General features: G+C 36.0%; 1 protein-coding gene across 3 annotated transcripts in view; it reads left to right on the top strand.

Moving 5' to 3' along the window:
* MAN1A1 (mannosidase alpha class 1A member 1) overlaps positions 1-20,979 on the top strand; it is a 172,129-nt gene that overhangs the window by 82,716 nt on the left and 68,434 nt on the right. For all 3 annotated transcript variants that reach the window (XM_010373463.2, XM_010373464.2, XM_010373465.2), the window contains exon 6: positions 17,295-17,389. In XM_010373463.2, the coding sequence (XP_010371765.1) occupies positions 17,295-17,389 (95 nt within the window). The remainder of the gene's footprint in view (positions 1-17,294; positions 17,390-20,979) is intronic.

Here is a 20,979-nt window from a genome sequence, read left to right as displayed (position 1 = left end):
GTTCTTAATTTCAAATTCCACTTGTCCATTGCTGATACATAGGAAAGCACTGATTTTCTATATTAGCCTTTTATACTCACTTGCAATACTCACTTGTTAGTTTCAGATTTCTTTTGTTGATTCAGATATTCTCCATAGAAAATACGTCATCTGCAGACAAAATTTTATTTTTCTTCTTTCCTAATCAGTATACCTTTTATTTCCTTTTTTATTTTTTCTTATTGTGTTAGCTAGGACATCTAATACAGAATTGAAAAGCAGTGGTAAGAGGGGACATCCCTGCCTTATTCTTGATGTTAGTGGGAAATCCTCTAGTTTCTCACCTTATTATGATTTTTCAAATGTAAAGGCTCAACCAGCACAAAACCAATATGTTTATTTTCCCCTTCCTTCTAGATTCTAATTAATCATTGGTAGAAGAAGTTTAGGCTGTGTGAAGAGTTTGGAAAGACCTTAGGAAATTTTTTTAAATGTTTATTTATTGAAAATGTTCGAGTTTCCTGAAGTATTTAGACATCAAGAAATATTTACATACATCTCTAGTTTATATTTCCATCCTACTGATTTCCCTGTTAAGAATTTTAATGAAGCCAGGCTCAGTGGTTCATGCCTATAATCCCAGCACTTTTGGAGGACAAGGCAGGAGGATCACTTGGGCCCAGGAGTTTGCAACCAACCTGGGTAACAAAACAAGACCCTGTCTCTAAAAAAAAAAAAATTTAAAATTAGCTGGGTGTATTAGTCCCAGCTACCTGAGAGGCTGAGGTAGGAGGATCCCTGGAGCCTAGGCTTTCAAAGCTACAGTGAGCTATGATTGTGTCACTGCACTTTAGCCTGGGTGACAGAGTGAGACCTTGTCATAAAAAAATTTTTTTTTAAAAGGCACTTAAAAGAAGTCCAAAATGCATCTCAGGAAAGTTGTACATAAATCTTCACACTATGACTATAAGACAGGCCTCATTTTACAGATGTTTCTCAATTATGGTATTCCAAATCTACAGTATTGGCATAGCTTTCACTGTTGAAAGCTGTTTCATTTCTTAAAAATGTTTTTAACCTCCTATCACCAGTCCTGTGTTAAAACAGGGTATTTTACCTATGAACTACCACAAATAGATAAAATAGCTACTTTACATATAAATGGCCCTTTAAAACTGGATACTGTTGTATGCCAATTTGCAACATAGTCTATATGAAAAGAGAAAATACTAATAAATGCTGTGTTATAGACCAATAATTAGATTCTCAATGTGGTGTAAAGTACTCACAGGAGGTTCATTCTTGGCCTCATAAATTTGACCATATCTTTTCGTTCTAATGCTCTTAAATGACTTAGAGACATGACTTAACAGTAAAATAAGCTCCTAAACAACAACCGCAAGCACATAAAAACCAAAATTATGCAGTGATGGCATGCCATTTGTTCAGGAATTGGCTGTCCTATTTACTCTTAAATATAACAGCAAATAGAGAGTTGATTGTTAAACTGCACATTCAGGATCTCATGGTTTAATATCTCATGTGTTATTGGCCAGACTAAAGATTATTAACATTTTTTGCTTTGTTTGCTGTGGGAACAATGCAGTACTTATATTATACAAATATTTTGATTAAAGTATTGTTTCCAATCAATTTGTTTCCCATTCCTGTCAAATTACCTGAGTTAACCTAGTTCAGGGGTTCTCAAATGTAGTGTACATCAAAATCCCAAAGAGAGCTTGTTAAGATACAAGTTTATAAGCCCTGCTCTCAGAGCTTCTGATTCAGTAGATCTGGGTTGGGCCTGATCATTGGAATTTCTTAGTTTCTCCATAATGCTGATGCTGCGTCTCTGGAGGACCACATTTTGGGAACCACTGACCTATTACCATGAAACCTTTCTCTCTACAATGAACAGAATTCTTTTTTAAAAAGTTAGCTCAAAACAAAAAATAGGCCTCATGATTTGGCTGTCACCACTCTTTAGGAAATCATGTTCTAATTTACTGGGTCAAGAACTGAAGGAAACATTTCTTCTATAGGAGATCATAGTAAAGCTTCTTCTTGAAATCTTACAAACATTGTATTTATCAAACGGAGTGTTAAACTATTCGAGATTTCGTTTATATTTGGGAAAACTCCAGTTAAATAAAGCAGATAGAAGAGCCCTCTTAAAATCCCTGAGGAATATATGACACCAATTTCTATCATTAATATTTAATGAAGTTTTTCTGGTATTGTTTTGTTTGTTGTCGTTTTCTCCTGTGTTATATTTTGCTTAATCTCCCTGGCTGCACATTTAATTGAGTTACCTTTATTTTTAACTTTAGGTTCAGAGATACATGTGCAGGTTTGGTATATAGGTCCATGGCATGTCACGAAAGTTAGGTATACAGATTATTTTGTCACCCAGGTAATAAGGATAGTACCCAATAGGTAACTTTTCAGTCCTCCTCCTTCTCCCACCCTCCACTCTCAAGAAGGCCCCAGTGTCTGTGGTTCCTTTCTTTGTGTCCATATGTACTCAGTGTTTAGCTCCCACTTATAAGTGAGAACGTGCAGTGTTTGGTTTTCTATTCCTGTGTTAGTTTGCTTAGGATAATGGCCTCCACCTTTATTCATGTTGATACAAGGACGTTGTATTAATCAGGGTGCTCTTAGCGGGGACAGAACTATATATCTGTATCTATAGATCTACATATATCCTATAAGTATTAAATTAATACTTAATAAACTATAAGTATTAAATTAATACTTAATAAACTATAAGTATTAAATTAATACTTAATAAACTATAAGTATTAAATTAATACTTAATAAACTATAAGTATTAATATTTAATAAACTGTAAGTATTAAGTTAATACTTAATAAACTCCTCTTTTATATATAAAACTAACACAATCACAAGGTCCCACAATAAGCTGTCTGCAAGATGGGGAGCAAGGAGAACCAGTCCAAGTCCCCAAACTGAAAAACTTAAAGTCGGGTGTTTGAGGGCAGGAAACATCCAGCATGGGAAAAAGATGTAGGCTGGGAGGCTAGGCCCATCTCTCCTTTTCACATTTTTCTGCCTACTTTATATTCACTGGAAGCTGATTAGATTGTGCCCATCAGAGTAAGGGTGAATCTGCCTTCCCCAGCCCACTGACTCAAATGTTAATCTCTCTTGGCAACACCCTCACAGACACACCCAGCATTTATACTTTGTATCCCTCAATCCAATCAAGTTGACACTCAGTATTAACCTTCACAGACTTGGTCTCATTTCCTGCAGCTGTGTAGTATTCTGTGGTGTATGTGTACCACCTTTACTTTATCTAGTCTACTGCTGATGAGCATTTAGGTTGATTCTGTATCTTTGCTATTATGAACAGTGCACAATAGATACATACATGTGTCCTTATGGTAGAACAATTTATATTCCTTTGGGTACATACCCAATACTGGGATTGCTGGGTTGAATGGCAATTCTGTTTTAAATTCATGAGAAATCACCAAACTACTTTCCACAATGGCTGAACTAAATTTACATTCCCACCAGCAATGAGTAAGTATTCCTTTTTCTCCACAACTTCACCAGCTTCTGTTATTTTTTTTTTTTTTTTTTACTTTTTAATAATAGCCATATAATGAAATTTTTTAAAAAGGCTTTTGAAATCTTATTTCCTTAAAGCCCAAGATGCGTGTTGGCCTTTACCAGAATCGTTTGTTTTATTACCCCCTAAAATAAGATAGTTTCTTTTTCCCATGGTTATCAGCCGTTTGCCCTCAATGGTACTGATTTGGACTGACTAAAATTAGGGCCAGAGTAACAGTACCTCACTTTTATTCTATTTTGTAGTAGATGAAATGTTCAGCATTGACATTAAGTTTTTAACCACTGTGTTGCTGTTTGTTTAATGCTGAAACAGCTTGACTCCATTTCTTTTCACCTCGATTCTGTGGGTTTTATAGACAGCCAGTGTTTGGTGCCTGGCCCCAGGACGGGACTCTGCACTGCCACTCATCTGCCATCACTTCTGTTACTCCCTTTTACCCTTGCCTTGCCATCCACCATCACTTCTGTTATTTCCCTTTTAACCCTTGCCTGCCTGTGTTTTTTCCACTTAGAGCTTTGGGTCTTTTTTAAACGCACATGCTGCTATGGCACTCTTTCTTTTAGAAGTAGTCCTTTTGAACAAATCTAATAGATCAGTTACTTCACTACTTAGGATGATTCCTGTCTGAACAATAACCTTCAGGATGTTGGCCAGTCTCAGAAGAGAACATATACATATAATATACATAAATCATATTGGGTAAAGTCAGTTTTATCTAAAACTGAATTTAAGATCTTCAGAAACACTTAAATGAACTTTCTTTGCAGTTTTGTGCTATTCTCTTTCTAAATTTGCCAGTTGTATGTGGTAAGATTGATGGTGAGGATTTATCTGATTACCTTGTGTAGTATTCACAGTATTCGTCTTCATTTTCTTTTTGAGGAGGAATCGAAGTTATTACTTGAGCCTTTCCTATGTATCACATTTTTCCAGTGTTGCACTTCAAAAAGAAGTGTTATTATGAGTGATTGACCACAGCTGTCATGTTTACTTTCATATTCCAAGTGCTTGTGCAGCTTGATATGTAAGTACATAGGCATTAAATAAATATTTGTTGAATAAATGGATTGACATTTTTAAAAGGTCAATTATACAAGCAGGTCCTTTTTGAAAGTTTGTAATTTAGAAAGTTTCAATTATGTTGAAGTATGTGTGTGTGTGCAATAGCTTTAAAAAGCAGTAAAAAAAAAAACCATTCTGATAGTGCATGAGTAGCTACAATGGACAACATAAATTGTGTTTCTTGTTATTATTTCTGTTTGTATTCTAAAGAGGAAACGCCTGCCAGATTATTTCAGTGTGATATTTTCAAAACTCTTCTAATAAAAAAGATACTGAGTTATGTGACATTTTGATAGTCTGATGAGGATCGTTATTAAGGCAGGGCGTTGTTTCATTGAGTTGTTTATAGTACTGTAAGAATTTAACACTGATCTATTAAAAACAGATGCAATGTTGTCATGAAATGGGATATATGAAAATATGTTAACGCCTCTTAAATGAAAAAAAAAATTAAGATGCTTTCAAGTAAATTAACAAAATTCAGGGGTTAGCAAAGTATAGCCAAGCGCATTCGTTCACATTTTGTCTATGGCTGCTTTGACCCTACAACTCTAGTGAGTGAGTGAGTGAATGAATTGAATGAATGACTGCTGACCAGAAATTGCACTTTCAAACATTTAACCTGAGGAAATAGTTATATATACAAATAAGTATATACAGGGATGGTCATTCCACAGCTGTTTGTAATATCAAAACAAGGGAAACCTAAATGTTGACTTATAGAAGACTGGCTAAGTAAGTTCTGGTGTATCCTTATTATACCAGAACTAGTGTACGATATAGCTATTTTTAAAAAGATGTTACAGAAATGTATCCAGTGTTAGGAAACAAGGGTCAGCAAACTACAGCCCTTTGGCCAGATTGGCTCAATACCTGTTTTTATACTACCAGAGCTATGAGTGGGTTGTTAAATTTTTAAGGATTGTTAAAAGTAAACATGAGACAGAGTATGTGACTAGTAAAGCTTAAAATATTTACTATCTAACCCTCTATAGAAAATGTTTGCTGACCTCTGATATAGAATGTTGTATACAATGGAGATTAAATTGGTGGGGATGGGTTTAAAACATTACAAAATAGTATATATGGACCAATACTTTTTTTAAAAAAATGCAATCAATATCATTTAGACACTTAAGATGTTAATAGTCATTTCTGGGTAGACAGAATTAATAAGATTCTATATTTTATGTCTAATTTTGTGATTTTTTCAATAATGAGAATGTATTCATTGTTTAAGAAAATAAAAATTTAATATTGGCATGGGGAAAAAAGAGAACTTCTCTGAGTTTCAAGGTGCACAAATATGTTTTTCCATTTTGTAGATGAGGAAACTGAGACTAAGAGTTTAATTAACTTGCCTGGAGGGACACAAACATAAGACAAAAATTGCATTGCTGTCAAATGTTCTGTCCAACAGTGTCACCATTTGATAATTTAAAATGCTCATCTGTCAGCTGAAATAAAACTATAGACCCTGTACCCAAAGGCAATTTAAAGGTATCAGTGTATAATATATGATAAAGGAGGATTATGCAGAAATAGCAAACTGCCTGCCTAATGGTATTAAGTGTGTACTAGATAGGTTTACATTTGCTTAAATAGAATGAAAAATTAGTAGCTTACATTTTACATTTTTTAAAAGAAACAAAACCTGTGCACACAGATATTCAGTTGACTTTGTAAATTTGCAAACTGTTACTGCTACATAATATGGTAATTCATTGCTCTTTCATACCTATAGAGTTTAATTGTTCAAATTCAGGCATGTGACACAGAAAGGGACCATGTCCTGAAGCTTGTGCCCTTCACTGTAAGAGGAAAGACATTTGACTTGTCAGATCCTTGTGCAGATAACTGTTTACAAAATAAGCAACTCAGAAGGAGAATGAATACAACAGTGAGAAGTCTCATTGTAATGAACTGATGGCTAATAAAGAAGCAGTAGGACTATAGAAAGCAGACATGATAGCTCAGCAGCTTTTGGACCATTTAGTGTGTGGACAAAAGGCCTAATATCCTTCTATTATTCCTGAGGAAACTACTATCTTATAGCCAAGAATGATAACTATTATTGCTCTTTAAAAAGCACTTGTTCCTTTAATTATAACCATCTTGTGATTTGGAAGGATTATTCTCTATTCACTTATTTAGAAACTGAGGCACAGAAAGGAGGTTGAGTGTTCAAGGTCATGCAGACCTGGTGATGCTGAGTAAAGGCAGGATCACTCTACTTTTCACCGACTCATAAAAAACAGATAAACGTGTCTTTAAAACTTATATAAATTATTAAACTATAAATGTTTTGATGCTCTTCAGAGATGAGGTTCAGTTAACAGGAAAAAATTCACTAGTGTAGAATGCTTTGTAACTAAAACATGTCAGGGAGTTACGACATACAGTCATGCCTAGGTATCTGTGGGGGTAGGTTTCAGGACCCCCTGAGGATACCAAAATCCACAGATGTTCAAGTTCCTTATATAAAATGTTACAGTATTTGCATATAACCTGAATACATCCTCCCATATTCTTTAAATCATCTCTAGATTACTTATAATACATAATATAATGTCAGTGCTATGTATATAGTTGTACTGTGTAGTTTAGTAATAATGACAAGTCTGTAGGTGTTCAGTACGGATGCAGCCATACATTGTTTTTCAAGCATTTTTGATCTGCAACTGGTTGATACCACAGATGTGGAACCCACAGATACAAAGGTCCAACTGTACTTGCAAAGTTGAGGCTATCATTTTTTCTTTTGTCTTTTTCTTGAACAAATATTACCAAGCCTGGATTGTGTATATTTTAATGATTTCTGATGTCTGCTTGCAAAAGCAGTAGTAAATAGAGTAGCCCCAATTTTAACCCTGTGATGTCGCATATTAACATCTATGAAGTGGATTCCACAAATTCAGTTAGAAATCATAGCCAGATAGAGTATGTGCTTTCATAATTCCCTTCCCTTTAGTAGGCATTATATTTTTTTTAAATAAAGATGTTTTCCTTTTGATGTGAAGTGTATTTTCAGAAATTACTTGTCATGTAAACATTATTCACTATATACTGCCTATTTTTCTAAATGTCATGTTGGCAATTTGCCCATTAACCTAAAATTGAGATAGAATGAGTAGCTTTAGGCACTGTATAATGACTTGGATTGTTGTGGTGTTCTTGCTGTAATTTATTATTATTTATCATTCTTGGGCAGGAATTTTAGTAATTAGAATGCCTACAATAACACATGTGGTACACTTAAGAATAGTTTGAGGCACTAGAGCTGTATAGCCATTGGGTTTCCTCTCCCTTTTTAACTTCCATATTGAATGCATATTAGAAGGACATGTAACCTTTATCATACTATTTCCTTGCTCCCAGCCCACTGCTTATTTATGTGTACAATAGCATATACTTTCTTCTTGAGGAAAAATTTTTTAAAGGACTCTAATTTTTTCTTAAGATTTATTTTCCTTCTATCAGGTATCAGGTAGCCAATACAGTGTTTTTTTGCTGTTGTCATTCATATATGTTTGCCTCTTACAACTCAGGAAAGTCCCATAACCAGTGAGAACTACTGCCTTTCTTCCTTCCCTATTTCTCATAACCCTGATGACCCAGAAATCCCTCCACTTATCATAAACAGGAGGCACTAACAGTGTTAGGACTTCCTTAAGACATTTAATGTGCTCTTTTAACCATCTTTTTAACTTCTCTTCCTGGCATTTAAGGCCATGAGCTTGTCTTATTTTATCTGTCTCAATTTTCTAGACCCTAGTAATCTACCTCTCCACCTGCTCTCCATCATGAAAAGCCCTTCGTCTTCCCTTTTGATCTCTTGTCCTCCTCCACATTAACCCAGAGCATGTACACAAACATGTACGTACCTACTCCGAAGTAAGTACACACCTGTATCTATATAAGTGCCACCATTTCAACCTTACCTCTCCCCCTAGACCTAACTCACTTTTTAAAAAAATTCCCACAGTTACAGCATGTATCACTTAATGTATTCTCTACCTATGGTTTATATTGTTTTATATTGTATATCTTATGCTTATATGGCTTTAAATGACTGACTTACCTTCCTGGTTATGAGCTTCTTGAGATCAGGGATTTAATTTTTTCTCATGTATCTTTCTTACAGTCCTTACTACATTGGTGAAGGTGTAGTAAGTGCTTATTAAGTCTTAAAATAAGCCTGTCCTGTGTAGCAGAAATGTTCCTCAGAAAGTGTCTTATCTAGTGTTCCCATTTTACAAAGAGAAAATTAGAGCAGTGAAGTGACCCATTTCTTTGGGGCATAACTGGTGAGTAGCAAGCTCTGCACTAGAACCTAAGGCTCCTGACTCTTAGTTCAGTGTGCCTGTTCCCAGGCAGCCTTGACCACGCTGATGCTGAGGGAAACACTGCCACGAGAACATGGCATTTACTGCTGCTCACATGGATAGCGGTGATATCCCTGCCCTGAACAACAGCCTGAAGTTCTCCCCAGCATTCCCCCATTTTTTCATCTTGCCTTCTTAACTTTATAAAACCCTCCCTATTCAGAAACTAGGGAATGAGAGTCTTCTCTCAGGGGAAAAAAAAAATCAATAACGGGATGCAATTTTATTCATTCATGTATCAACATTTACTCATTTTGACTAGGAGATAGCATAAAAGCCACTTCTCTTCACTACCTCTTTTTTTTCATGAGAATAAATGTCTTTAAAAAGCTAGATAAATCTAAAGTGCCTATTCACTAGAACATTCTACATTTAGATTTTTAAACTAGGCTTACAATTAGAAGTGTTTTCCTTTTTTTACATTTTATGCTTTTATATGTTAGTAAACTCAAGACTAAAGGACAGCTACATTGATTCTTCTTGGTTGTAATCGATGGTTATTGGCAGGATAGCATGTGTAGCCTTTTTATTTTGAAAGAAACAAGTTGGGAAGATCTCTGTGCTTTAATATTTCAGGAAAATAAGCAACACTCTTTTCATCTAATTGCCTGAAGGCTAAAAATTGAATTGTATTGAATCACAGGGGAGAAAAACAAAGTAATTAACAAAAGCAGTCATCTAACTAAATATATTGTTTTTAAAAAAATGAAGTTTGTAATGAAATTTCACGAATACAACACGTAATTTTTTTAAATTTAAAACTTCAGTTTTATGTTTTGATCAATTACGGAAACAGAATGAGAAGAAAGAAAGAGACAGTGGTATGCGCACAGTGGAGAGTCCCTCTGAATCAAAAGGATCACCCGTCTCTGAGATGACAGGAAGCTGGTATTCACTTGGATGTAGCTGGCAGTAAACCATCCCACATCAGAGCATTTAACTAGGAGAATAGGCCCTCTCGGAACTTCAGTTTCCTCATCTGTATATCAGATTATAGAACTAGATAACCTTTGATGTCCCTTCCAGCTCTAAGTTTCTGCTGGATTAATTATTTTTACATATCTTTATTCTGATATTTAAATCTTTCACAGATCTACTCTAAAAAGCCAGAATAGCTTAATAAGTACTTACTGGTTTAATGATTGATTTTGGCCCATATTATGTGCAAGTTGATCAAGTCAACTAACAGTGTATGGGTTATTTTAGTTATTTGCAGCCAAAGATATTTAGTGTGTCTATGGCATCTTGTGCTGAAAGCTTTATGTAGTGAAAATAAGTAATAGGTAAACTCTACTTATCCTAATGGTGAATTGGTGTTTGATCTTTTAATGGTGAAGTTTTCAACATGAGCATTTGAAGAAAGGCTTTGATATTGATTTTGCATTTCAAACTGAAGTATGTCTGAACTGAAAATATTTCCTTCCAAATCCATCTGTTCTTATTCATTTCTTTTTCCCTTATTCTTTGCTCTGGCATGTATATATTCCTATATAGTTCTTTAGGGAACTGCAAACTAGAAAGGCAAAGAAAACCATATGTCTTGTTTACAGCCTTGTCTAATGCTATCTGTCAGGGTAAAGTAAAAAGATAAATGTGTCTATTTAATAGATTTTAAATTTTGAAGTTTTTAAAACATTGATCAAAAACAGCAATAAGACTGTGATGATCTTACTTAAGTGTAATGAAAAGATACAGTTTTCATGTAGTTATTTTGAAATTCTTAACTTTAGGCTATAAAAGTTTTTATTTAAAGTTATTTGTTAGTTACATGCTCAAAAGAACAGTTTCATCATATTTTACCACCCTTCTTTCAGCAAGTTACATTGTTTTGACTTTTGCTATGAATGTAATCAGAATCCCTAGAATGCAAAATATTTTTTAAAATTCTTGTTGGATCATAAGATTGCTAGTTGTACAAAAACCATATTTTCTTTTAGTGGACATTAAAAAATATCTTCTATTAGCAGGGATTACATTTTATGAACTGTAATTTTTCACCTGACTCTCTTTATAAAATCCTCCCCACCAAATAGAGGTACCGACAAACCCCGGAAACCAAGATTGGTGAAGATCGGTTGGCAAATTAACATTTCCTATCTTCAAAAAATGATATTTGTCTTGCTTTTTTCCCAGTCCCATTTTAGTACTAGTTTTGTGGCTTCTGAGTACTTATTTTTCTAGTGATAAATCAAAAAGAGAAATGATCAGCCCTACTCTCCCTCTTTTTTTCCGGGGATATTGAGAACCAGAAGAGTTAACTGACCAACCCAGGCCTCACATGGAAACAGTAGTACAGCCAGTCCAAGGACCTGGGTCTGGGGCTTTCTCCATCGTGCATATCCCCGTTTGAAGTAGCACTAAAGTACCATTTAGTGTACTTTTTGTAATAATTTGCTTTTTAGCGCATCATCTAAGATGTGCTACTTAACACTTGATTCCCCTTTAGAATGATTTGTGGTATGCCTCCTTCATTCTCTCAACAATTTGAATGTTACAAGCTAGTTTTATTACAAGCTCACCAGTTTAGGTAGAAGGATGTTCTCTTTTAGAATCTGTGTTCTTCCTCCAGCAACTTCATCAGAGCTCAGGAGGAGATAACAAATCAAACATTGAGAATTGAAGTTGATTTAGTCTCATGTATGATTTGATGAAAGCATCAATGAGCTAAGTAATATTTTTATCTAAAAATATTTTGTCATTGTGCCCTAATTGTGCCCAAGGTTGAGACTCTAGAATACTGGAGATAATTGTTTTCAGACAGTAGCAACTAGAGGAATGGGATGGAGCACTTTGCAAACAATATATCAATGGTTTCTTATTACAATGCCCCAGGTATGTTATTAGGTTGATGCAAAAGTACTTGTGGTTTTGGACCATGAATTTTAAATCATTGTAACTAGGCTCAAACACATCTTTATTAATCAAAATAGGAACCATTACAATCAACACTTTTTTGCCAACAAGAAATGTTTGTTTATTCCTGTAATGTAAAAATCCATGCTTTGGGATTTGACAACCTCTTGGAAAGCATTTTCTGCATCCTTCTGGTTGTGGAAATGTTTTCCCTGTGAAAAGTTGTCGAGATGCTTGAATAAGTGGTAATGGGTTGGCGAGAGGTCAGGTGAATGTGGTGGATGAGACAAAACTTCATACCCCGATTTGTTCAACTTTTGAAGTGGTTTTGCAATGTGCCGTCAGGCGTTGTCATGGAGAATTGTGCCCTTTCTGTTGACTAATGCCAGCTGCAGACATTGCAGTTTTCTGTGCATCTTATCGATTTGCTGAGCATACTTCTCAGATATAATGTTTCACCAGGGTTCAGAAAGCTGTAGTGGATCTCACCGGCAGCAGACCACCAAACAGTGACCATTACTGTATTTTTGGTGCAAATTTGGCTTTGGGAAGTGCTTTGGAGGTTCTTCTCAGTCCATCCACTGAGCTGGTCATCGCTTGTTGTCATATAAAAGCCACTTTTTGTCGCACGTCACAATCCGAGAAATGGTTCATATTATTGTGTAGAATAAGAGAGGAAGACATTTCAAAATGACGATTTTTTTGATGTTCACTCAGCTCACGAGGCACCCACTTAGCCAGTTTTTTCACCTTTTCAACTTGCTTCAAGTGTAAAATGACCATAGAATGATCAACGTCAAGTTCTGTGGCAACTTCTAATGTAGTTGTAAGAGGATCAGTGTTGATGATTGGTCTCAATTGGTCGTTATCAACTTGCCAAGGCTGGCCACTATGCTCCTCATGTTTAAGGCTCTTATCTCCTTTGCAAAACTTACTCTTTTTATTTTTTTTAAGACAAGAGTCTCACTTTGTCACCAGACTGGAGAGCTGTGACATGATCTCAGCTCACTGCAACCTCCACGTCCCAGGTTCAAGGGATTCTCCTGCCTCAGTCTCCTGAGTAGCTGGGACTACAGCCATGCACCACCACGCCCAGCTAATTTTTGTATTTTTGGTAGAGACGGGGTTTCACCATGTTGGCCAGAATAGTCTTGATCTCTTGACTTCATAATCCACCCACCTCTGCCCCCCAAAGTGCTAGGATTACAGGCGTGAGCCCCTGCGCCTTGCCGCAAAATTTCTTGAATCACGACTGCACTGTATGTTTGTTAGCAGTTCCTGGGCCAAATGTGTTGTTGATGTTGTAGGTTGTCTCAGCTACTTTACCACCCATTTTGAACTCAAATAAGAAAGTCACTCGAATTTGCTTTCTGTCTAACATCACTTCCTTAGTCTAAAATCAACATAAAATAAACAGCAAGTAATAATTCATTAGGAAAAAAATTAAGAAAGTGAGAAATACCCATTAAAATTATATGTAACAGAACCACATTTAAGAATGTATTCCAATATCAAACAGCAAATTCCAACAATGCAAAAACCACAGTTACCTTTGTACTCACCTAATAATTAATCTTAGATTGATTCATTTATTTATTAAGTGAATATTTATTGAGTGCCACCTGCTTCCATGCCCTCATTGAGATCGTATCTAGTGGAGTTATCAAACAGTAAACAAGCAAATAAAATAATTAAGACATGATAAATAGTGGAAAAGAAACAAGGTGATATAATAAATAAGGATGGCCAACTTTGTGTGGGGTAGTTAGGAAAAGACCTCTCAAGGGGACATTTATGCAGATTCCTGAAGGTAAGAATGAGCGAAGCGTGGAGAGAGCTCAGGAAAGAGCATTGCAGGCAGAGGAAACTGCATGTGTAAATACCCCGATATGGGAAGGGGCCACTGTTCCTGTCTGTTAACTGAGAATATTAATTCTTCCTGCCTACTACTCATAGGAGCCCTGTGGTGATATCTGTAAATTTAAATACAAAATGACTTAATCTGGGTTAGATCTGTATAATAGGCAGTGAAGGAGAAATTGGGGTCTTTTTCTCTACTTCTAGGAAGAAAAAATTATTGGGGGATATGAGAGAAAACACACAAGAAAATGTTCAGAGATCTCTCTCTTGCCTTGTGTATCTTGATTTAGGGATCTGTATTAAAGACCATATTGTATGGTACTAGTTATCAGTGTGGGAATTCACAGAAGGCAAAGATCTTGGCCTGGAGTCTTGGCCTGGACTTGACTTTACCCTTAAAGAATAAGTAAATTTGGACCAGCCAAAAGGAGGCAGAAGAGAGTGATTTAAAATGAGAGAATGTGTAAATAAAGTTGCTAAGATGGACTAAATATGAATGAGTACTTAAGACAATGAAGACTCAAAAGCTGGAGCTGGAGCGAGAGCCAGACGGAAGGAAAATAATTGAAGGGTCTGATTCATAAGGTGGTTGAACAATCTAACAACAGATGTGACCTGATGTTAGACAACAGGGGTAGTCATGATCATTTCTCGAACAAGAAAATTGTATGGTCAAAAGAGAAAGTTGGTAATATAAATACAGATTAATGGAAGTGAGGAAAAATTATTAATGAAAATAAGGGAACAAGCAGGCTAGATAGGAGGACCTTCTTTTTTTTAATCATACATTTCATTGTACCTGGCAATGAGAACATGGCCTATGCTCCTATCAGAGAATGAACTGCATACAAGACATTTCAGATGAGTTAACAATGATACTTGGTGACTGAAGCGGGCAATAAATCAAAAATCAAAATACCTGCTCACTTGAGTCCAAGGGACTGACCAGAAAGTAATGTCAGTGATAGAGCTGGGGAAGTTTGCCCAGGATATTAAAAGATTAATTCCATGTTGGACATGTTAAGTTTCAGAAGATAACAAGACGCCCAAATTGTAATGGGTGTACACAGGTAGAAGTACTGAACTAGAGCTAAAATAGAAAGTTGAATTTGAGAATGCAAATAGGTGATGAGAACTGAGGTCTTAGCTCTTGAGAATGCATGCACATGATTAAGAATGTGTGTATGTTGGGGAGGAGGCAAGGAGGCAGGTGGGGAGTAACTAACACACATACACATGCAGAGAGAGAGAGAGAACGAGAGAGGAATCTGAGTAAGTAGAAGGTACCAAAGCAACGGTTGGATAAAAGCCAGCTTCTTGAGGAAATACCATTATCATTATCACATCACCATAAAAACTACAACTCCCTGTTAGTGATTACTATGTGTCTTAAAGTCTTTAAATATAATAACTTATTATTTCTTTCCACAGCCTTTAAAAAGTAAATGCTGTTGTTATCTGCATTGTACAGATGAGGAAGCTTAGGACAGAGAAATTAGGCAAGTTGTACAAGATTGCCCAGTTTGGAGAAGTGGAGCTGAGATTCAAGCACAGGCATTGTGCTTCAAAGCCTGAGCTCTCAACTCCTGTGCCATATGGTTATACCCAACTTTGTGATTTAATCACATGGTTTGACTTTGATCTTATGTAAGTTTCTTGAAAAGGAGTTCATTAACAGTTTTTAAAAGTTGGGCAGAAACTAGAAAGTCAACAGATGGCTGGGCAGTGATTGGATAAATCCTTATAGCAGAAGACAACATGAAATTTCTCTAGGGTAAGGCAGAGAAAGAGAAAGAGGAATATACCCTTTGCTCTACTTTTTTTCCTCCTCTCCATACACTACAAGTTATTGATACAAGAAATTATTCTCTTTGACAAGAGTTACAATAATTTGTGGGGAAAATGACACCTCTATCTTTTAGCATTTTCTATATACTACAAATGTGTTTCTTTATTTGTATACAAGGAATATCAGTTTATCTAAATTGACTGTCAACGAAAGTCATTTCTTTCTTGACTTCCACTACTAAATGAGAGTTAGATTCCAAAAGATCTATGGTATACATAAGGAAAATTTAAAATTAAAAAATAATTTTTTTTAAGATCCCAAAAGATAGGGTTTGGGAAGTAGCCTCAACATTGGTATTACTGGATTACCTTCAGTCTGGGAGCCCAGGTGCCTGGATGTCTTAGTGGAGAGGCTCAGAACTTAGGGCGGGAGTTAGACACTGAAGCCCTTCCCTCTGGGGAGAAGCCACACATGACTTCTTCGTTGATTGCTTTAGTGAATGCTTCCCCAGTGGCTGACAGAGAACTTTGCTTCTATTTTCCATCCTCTTCAGGGCTCCTCCAGCCTCTCTCACTTGGAGGAAATGGTACACTTCCAGTCCGCCATGCTGAGTCATACAGCTTAAAGGACGGGACTAGGCACCTGCTTGGTGCCACAACTGTAGCAGGCCTTTCTTCAGTAAATAAGTGCTTTTCTTTGGACCTAAAACTGAGGATGGATCATCTAATTAATCTTCCTAAAACACAGTTCTGCACAGTAGAATTGGCAGATCAAAAACTTTCATTATTTTTCCATTCTAACCAGAGTAAAAGTTTTAGCCTCACATTTGTGGCCCTCCATGTTTTGGCCTGAGCTGTGGATACCTGACCTCATTTACCAGTATCCCCTTTTTTCAGGCTGGCTGCCCAATTCCCTGTTTATTCTGTAGGGCCCCATTTGCCTTCTTCTGTGGGGAGGAGGCCGATCCCTCAGGGATTCCCTCTTTACTTTCCAATCTTCACTCCGGTCTGTGGTATTATCGGCCCCAGTTCAATGCTGCATGCAGTTCTCATCTAAATGCTGTCTCCAGCATACAGCCTCACTGAACTCACCTGAATGTCTCACTGAACTCACCTAGTATTTTATCTCCAGCTCTCATTTTATCTCTGTTCTAGATATTTATGTGCATATAATTATCTTCCCTACTAAACTCTGGGCAGAATCTGTACCTAATTTAACTTAGTATTTTTTATATCACTTACACTTAACATCAGAGAAAGTTAAAGCTGCAAGGGCTGAAAAGACACATAGACCTGTGATAATGTCTTTTTAAAACTTTCTTTCTCTGTGCTCTAGTAAATAATAGTGCTGAAGGTGGGATAGACCAGACCTCCTGGTTCTCAGTCTTATCCTCCAACAACAGTGGTTCTCCCACTGGCTTGCACATTGAAATCACCTGGCATCACCTGTGATGCTTTTGAAATCCTGCTCCAGAAGCTTACAACCAAAGAAATTAGAATCTCAAGAGTAAGACGTTCACATCAGTAGCATCCAAATCTCCCCACATGATTCTAATGAGCAACCAAGATTGGGAATAAATATCCCCCAGTGTGATGGCCCCTGGACCACTGTTGCTTTACTGGGTAATTCTGTTAATTTGGTAAACTTTTTGTCAGATATTAAGGTAGAAATATTAAAGTAGAAAAGTGGTAACTGTTAGATAATAGTGTAATACCTCTTGTTTTGCTTGCAACAGTAGCTTACAGTTAACTGTTTAACTTTTCAGATTTTTCGAAAGAAAGCAGTGGAACTTGGGGTAAAATTACTACCTGCATTTCATACTCCCTCTGGAATACCTTGGGCATTGCTGAATATGAAAAGGTAAAACTCTTCATTTTCAACAACATGTTTTAAGTTGAAATATTCAAGATTGTTGCTTATTAAGTATACATTAGATAGATAATTACTTGTATGATGCTGGTGACTAACAGACTCCACTGGGAGACTTGAGATTTGTCTTTTCGTTGGCAGCTATTAGCTTTCCAGTGTTCCATAGCCTCAGATGTGTCCCCACTGTGGGATGGCATGACCTCAACAGAGTCATTCAGGCCAGACAGGATTGGAGGTTTTCACTGTTTCATAGTGACATTGCATCAATGATACTGTCTCTCTCCATAAATACCAAAAGAATCCCATTATCTTTTAAGTTGTCATCAAAGCATTTCACTTCCAAAGAAGCAAATTCCTAAGAACCTTTATTTCAGTTGAGCTACTGGTCAGAAGTATGGCAGAGATACAATATTTGGCCTAATCAGATCCCCCATAAAAGGAGCTGGTATAATGGAGACTGGGAGCACCTGCGGTTACCCAGCCCCTAGTTGTAAGAAGGGAAGGCAGCTGATGCACTCAGATCAATCCAACCTTCTCATCTTCTTTGGTGGAGAACCCTAATATGCCAAGTTCTTGAGAACGTGGCCCCAATTAGAAAACACACACACACAGACACACATACCCCCAGGCTGAACAGACTTTCTGGTATTCTCTGATGTTTTGAAGTTAAACTGAATGAAATTGAGCAACCATTTTGCAGCTGATAAGAATCATTTCTTGTTGGCAACATGCATGAGTTTTTAATTATAAATTGTATCCACTCTCAATCCCAGTTACTAAATACGAGTGACTTACCCAAATTCGCACAATAAGCACTGGCAAAATTAATAGTATCAGTTCACTAAAATTCCCCATTCCTTTGCCCGATCAAGTACACTCCTTGAATCAGCTGTACTTCAAGGCGTGAGGATGATTTATCATCTTAGAAGTTTTCCTGTAGGGGAAGAAGTGACATTTCATATTTATCTACAATATTACTTTTCAAGATGTGCTGTTGGTGTCACTTGTACATATATACTGTTCTGCGAATCACTTTATTTCACAGTATGGGCCAAGGTATAGGGAACAGCTGGCCTATAGCTGCTTTCTTAGTTTTGGAAGGCTGTCACCAGCCAAAGTTTCAAAGGAAGGGGGAAACATATATCTGGCAAAATCGTATTTTTTAATTACCTTCTCAGAATAAGAGAATGTAGAAAGCTACCCAGGAGAAGAAAAAAGGGGGGCTTAAAGATGCTTTTTAGACTAGCTGTGTATTCGTTGTTGACTGACTTTGAAACTCTTGGCAAGAATTACCACTGGAGAGACACTGAATGTGCTGGCTGTAATATCATAATTCTGCTCTTCCCTCTCAATTTTGAAGATAGTTTTGAATGTATCTCTTTGTCAACATCTATATGTTAATAGCAGTGTAAACTTACTGGTATTATCTGTTCACATTCCTCTGGTATTCTGGTTATTGCCTAAAGATAATTGGTTTCTTTACCTTTTCTTTGTCAAAACTAAGCATTTATTTGAGTGTCTGCTGTGATAAAGATTTCTTACTAAGTCCTGGGAAGAGTTTCTACTTCTCTTCACTTTATTCAAGAAGATAACAGACATGTTCTTTCCCTCAGGGGACTCACAGCCTGGTTGGTAAAGCAGAATATATGTTTTCTGTGTTACACACTCACGCATGTAATTGACAAACTTAAGATGGGCCAAGGAGAGATAATAAGTACTCACCAGGTTGAATTTAAAGCAAGCAACATTTTGAATTGGGGAGATTTATGTATTTGGAGACAAAACATCAATTAATCAAGTTGTATTTCAGTATTTGTGCAAGCTGAATATATGCAGAGAAACTAAATAATTCACTCATATACTACATTAGGAACTCTATTCCAAAAACGGTTCAGAAAAAAATATTTTTAAATTGTCTTTTCTACCACATCTATTATAGATTCTTAATTCAATAAGAATTCTTAATTCAATAAATTCTGAAATTGTGATTTAATAGAAAGTACTCATTTGATAACCTAGATGCTATACACAGTTCCTCACTAGACTAACATGTTTCCTTCACCAATACGATCATAGAATGAGGATGCATAAGTTACATACGTCCACTAAAAGAAAACCATTGCCTTTCTAGTATTAGGTTTTGGTAGAACTCAATTTCTCTAATGTGAAAATGTCCAAGTTTGGTGTCTGTTCTTGTTATTACTATTAGAAGTCTATGCTTTTTTTTCTCCAACCTTAAGCAGGAAAAATTACCTCTGTGATTTGTAAAATCAGGCATTTCACCATTACTGTATTTCCAAAGGTAATTCAAGTCTAGGTAGAGTAGACTTAGATTTGGGGTTTTTTAAAGTGTCTTCTTAAAATAGTGTAGTTAATGTTCCCATTATTCATTTCTATCACAGGGCATACAGTCTGGGCATTCCTCATAATTATTCTGTCTTTCTTGATAAATGAGTTAGTTTTAACTATACACTATTTTATCACTTCTCTGTGTGGATTTTTCTGATGCCTGCTTGGTGTTACATTAAGTTAGTAGAGCTGTCTACAGTGTGTGCCTTTATTGCACACCATCAAGGCATAGGTAGGAAATGACTGATCTTCATTCAGACTCTCATTAGCAGTGAGGTGACGAATGAGGCACAACCCCTCACCTGTTTTATTTTCTGCTCTGTAAAGCTTTATTTACTGACTCTTCTAATTATCTGATGAAAATACATACAATGTCGTTAGTTACATTACAGTTTATATTATAATTAAATTGCAGATTGCTCTACTTTAACTGAAATAGGGCTTTAACTAAGAATAGTACATAGCTGCCTGTCTTCTAATAGTGAAGGAGTATCCTAGGGAAGCATGTAATGTGTATATTTTAAGAAAAGGTGATAGCCCCCTTGTTGGGTTTATTAATACTTTGGTGGTATAAAATGTTTAAATATTTCATTATAGTTGGTTAATTTTAATAAACACAAACTATGAAAGATGGTCTAATAGGTTAAATATTGTTAAAGCATTTTCCTGTATCTCCCTATGTTTTTACTTGACAGTTAAAGCGTAAATTTCTGCATTATTAAATTTGCTAACAGTTTTTTAAAGTTCCTGGTTTCAGATTTGAAAGAAGTGTGTTATATTTTCAAATGAAGCAGAATACAATTCCATACTTTCATGTAATAGGAATAATATGAAACTATCAGTAAACAAATTTTCTGAACATAAGCAGATCAAATTGATTTAATGGTGCTGGTATTCTATGAGGCAAAAATATTGCTTAATTATCCTAAGAATGTTCTGTAGCAGTGATATAAGCCTGAGTATAAAATCAGAGCTCCATCTTACACTTTATGTTTTATTTATATACTTTATGGATCTGTTAAGAATTCAGAGACAAGTTTAGCAACTGTAGAAAAGTTTTTTAAAAAGAAGTTACAGTCTTTCCAAGTATTTTAAGTTAACCTTCTTTATGGTTTCTTTTTCTTCCCCCAGTTGGAGTTTTTTAAAATATTGGGTTTCCCACTTCCCTCTTTTATCTATTTTAATTCATTTGGCCATTTGTAGTCTTCTGGAAATAGTAATCAACAATACTT

This window comes from Rhinopithecus roxellana, chromosome 4, assembly GCF_007565055.1.
Source record: "Rhinopithecus roxellana isolate Shanxi Qingling chromosome 4, ASM756505v1, whole genome shotgun sequence".
Taxonomy (NCBI): Eukaryota; Metazoa; Chordata; class Mammalia; order Primates; family Cercopithecidae; genus Rhinopithecus; species Rhinopithecus roxellana.
The sequence above is the reverse complement of the archived record's forward strand: the minus strand, read 5'-3'. Positions and strand labels throughout refer to the sequence as shown.